Consider the following 2,687-nt stretch of genomic DNA (forward strand, 5'->3'; position numbering starts at 1 on the left):
ATTTTTTTTCAGTTTTGTATGGGGAAAAAAGTCAGAATTCGGACTTTAATCTCAGATTTCTGAATTTTTTCCTCAGAATTCTGACTTTAAATAAAATTTAAAAATCTGTTAACTTCTTTGTTTTTGTTTTTTCAGTGGCCCTATTCCTCTTCCGTACACTTTCGACCTCAATTAGAGAAAAAATGCACTTACTTTAAGAAAAAATTACTTCCATTTTTTGCAGTGCAGCTCCCTCATTTTGGGAAATCCTCGCCTATTTTTCATACCCAAATTGAAAAGCAAATAACTTTGGAACTATAAGCCTAAATTACACGTGCAATACATCATTTGAAAGCTAAAACCTTCTAGTTCATTGGGTGAGTAAAACAGCCCAAGCTGCATCAGTTCAAACATGAAACAAAATTGTTGTTTTTTTTATTCTCGAAGATAATAGGTATTATTTGAACAGCAGTAATTAAGACATTTTTTTGGAAATAAGCAGGTTTTATTGTATTATATTTGTTCTACATCATGTCAGCCAGAAATGCAGAAAATTCAGACCTCCAGCTGCAACAGTTCCAGAGCTGTGAGGTTTAGAACTTTTGGAGTCACCAGCATCACCAAACTTCTCCAAATTGTGCCAAATTCTTTTACTGAACTATTTGACCCCATAGAAAAACTCTGAAGCATTTTGACAGCCACAAAACATTTATGAAGCAAGTATTTTCCACTTGTTTTCAGAATATATAACAAAATGTAACATTTTTACACCTATAATAGCATAAAAATCTATAAAAAAAAAATAGTGAAACTGCTGCTTTTCAAGCTAAAATAAGCCACAGTGCTGTTTTTCCAGCCTTATTTTGTAATAAAACAAAATCAGTGTCCAAACTTATAAAAAATATGACTGTTGTTTTTACTCAGCTTGGAGCTGCGCGCATCAATCCAGCCACTGCTGTGAGTTTCACTCTTACGCAAGCTGGTAAAACGGCTCTGCATTAAACTCTGGAAATAATCGAATAATAGACAAGTCGTTTTTTCTTAAAATAAGTGCTTTTTTTCCTAGATTGAGGAGGTAAAAGAGACATTTTGCCAATTGAACAAGACAATTTACGCTTAAAATAAGAAAACACAATTGCATTGTCTTATTTCACACGCATATCATCTAATTATCTCATTTTAAGAGTAAAAATACTCATTCCATTGCAAACTGTCTTATTAACCTTCTCATATTAAGGGTAAAAACACTTAATCTAAGAAATTTTTACTTATTTCTAGATCATTTTTGCAGTGTATAAGTGCATTATTCTTGAATTGAGGATGTACACTGCAAAAATTATCTAGAAATAAGCAAAAATGTATTAAATTAAGTGTATTTACCCCTTGATTTGAATAGGTAAATTTGACAATTTGCCAATGGAATCAGTATTTTTACACTTAAAATAAGATAATTAGATAATATGCACTTGGAATAAGACAATGCAGTTGTGTTTTCTTATTTTAAATCTACATTGTCTTGTTCCATTGGGAAAATATCTCTTTAATCTCCTCAATTTAAGAAGAAATGCACTTATTTTAAGAAAAACTTATCTAGATTTTGATTTTTTCCAGTGTAAGTGAGACGCTTTGCAAATGGAACAAGACAATTTTCATTTAAAATAAGAAAAAAACAATCTTATTTTAAGAGTACAAATACTAATTTCATTGGCAAATCATCTTATTTACTTGCTCAAATTAAGGGTAAATACACTTAATTGAAGAAAGTTCTAGATCGTTTTTGCAGCGCAGACTTTTGAAGAGAAAACATTCAACATCACGATCCTTTAATTGGTTGTTTGATCCGAGCTGGGCTCTGTTATCCGTCCCAGTGTTTGTTTTGGAGAGGCGAGCTGCAGGATTTTATCACCGCAGCGCTGGACAGACTTCAGACGCATGAGCGGAGAATTTTATTCCATGTTTTTATGTTTTGAAGTGGCGCTCAGCTGCTGGAGAAAGGCTGTTTTCCTCCTGAAACACGGCTCAGATTTCTATTCTAAGAGCCTAACTTTAAACAAACCCGAAGGCTGCAGCTCATCTAATGATGTCAGAGCGACTGCAGAGCGTTATAGGGTCGTTAAACCGCTTTCATATTCGCTGCTCTCTCTTTCAGAGTGGGACAAAATCTGTTCAGTCTGCAAACCTGGAAAAAATTAAAACTCCTGTGCATTTTTTACAGGCTGGTAGCAAAAAGAAAAATCCTTAGGATGGGTCGAATGAGAGCAGAAAGTTAACCCCCCTGTTCATCCTCGCAGGCGTCCATCAGGCTGATGAAGCAGAGATGAAGGCTCTGGCCTCCACGCCGTTCCAACATCACATCTACAGGGCGGCCAACTTTGACACGATCCAGGTCGTCCAGAACGACTTCATCACTCAGATCTGCTCCAGCGTAGAGGATCAGCTCAGCTTACTGACCAGCGGGGAAGAAGGTGAGATTCCTCCATTATTTTAACAGGAAGTTTGGATCCCTGGCAGTGATTGGTTCTTCTAAAGGTTTATTCTGAGTAATGAACAGGATACTTCAACAGAGGTTCCCAAAGTCAGGGGCACGCCATTTAGGGGAGTTCAAACAGGGGCGAACTCAGGATATTTTGAGCTCTAAGCAAAGATAGGCAGGGGCCCTCTGAATGGAGAACACATTCTCCACATAGAGAAATGTTAATAGAGTAGAC

At 36.1% G+C, this 2,687-nt stretch overlaps 1 protein-coding gene across 1 annotated transcript in view; it reads left to right on the forward strand.

Annotated features, from left to right (window-relative positions):
- LOC107087414 (collagen alpha-1(XII) chain-like) overlaps window positions 1–2,687 on the forward strand; it is a 177,562-nt gene that overhangs the window by 23,282 nt on the left and 151,593 nt on the right. The window contains 1 exon segment of the mRNA XM_015378984.1: window positions 2,271–2,444. Coding sequence (XP_015234470.1) covers window positions 2,271–2,444 — 174 coding nt within the window.

This window comes from Cyprinodon variegatus, unplaced genomic scaffold (genome assembly GCF_000732505.1).
Source record: "Cyprinodon variegatus isolate N-32 unplaced genomic scaffold, C_variegatus-1.0 Scaffold183, whole genome shotgun sequence".
Taxonomy (NCBI): Eukaryota; Metazoa; Chordata; class Actinopteri; order Cyprinodontiformes; family Cyprinodontidae; genus Cyprinodon; species Cyprinodon variegatus.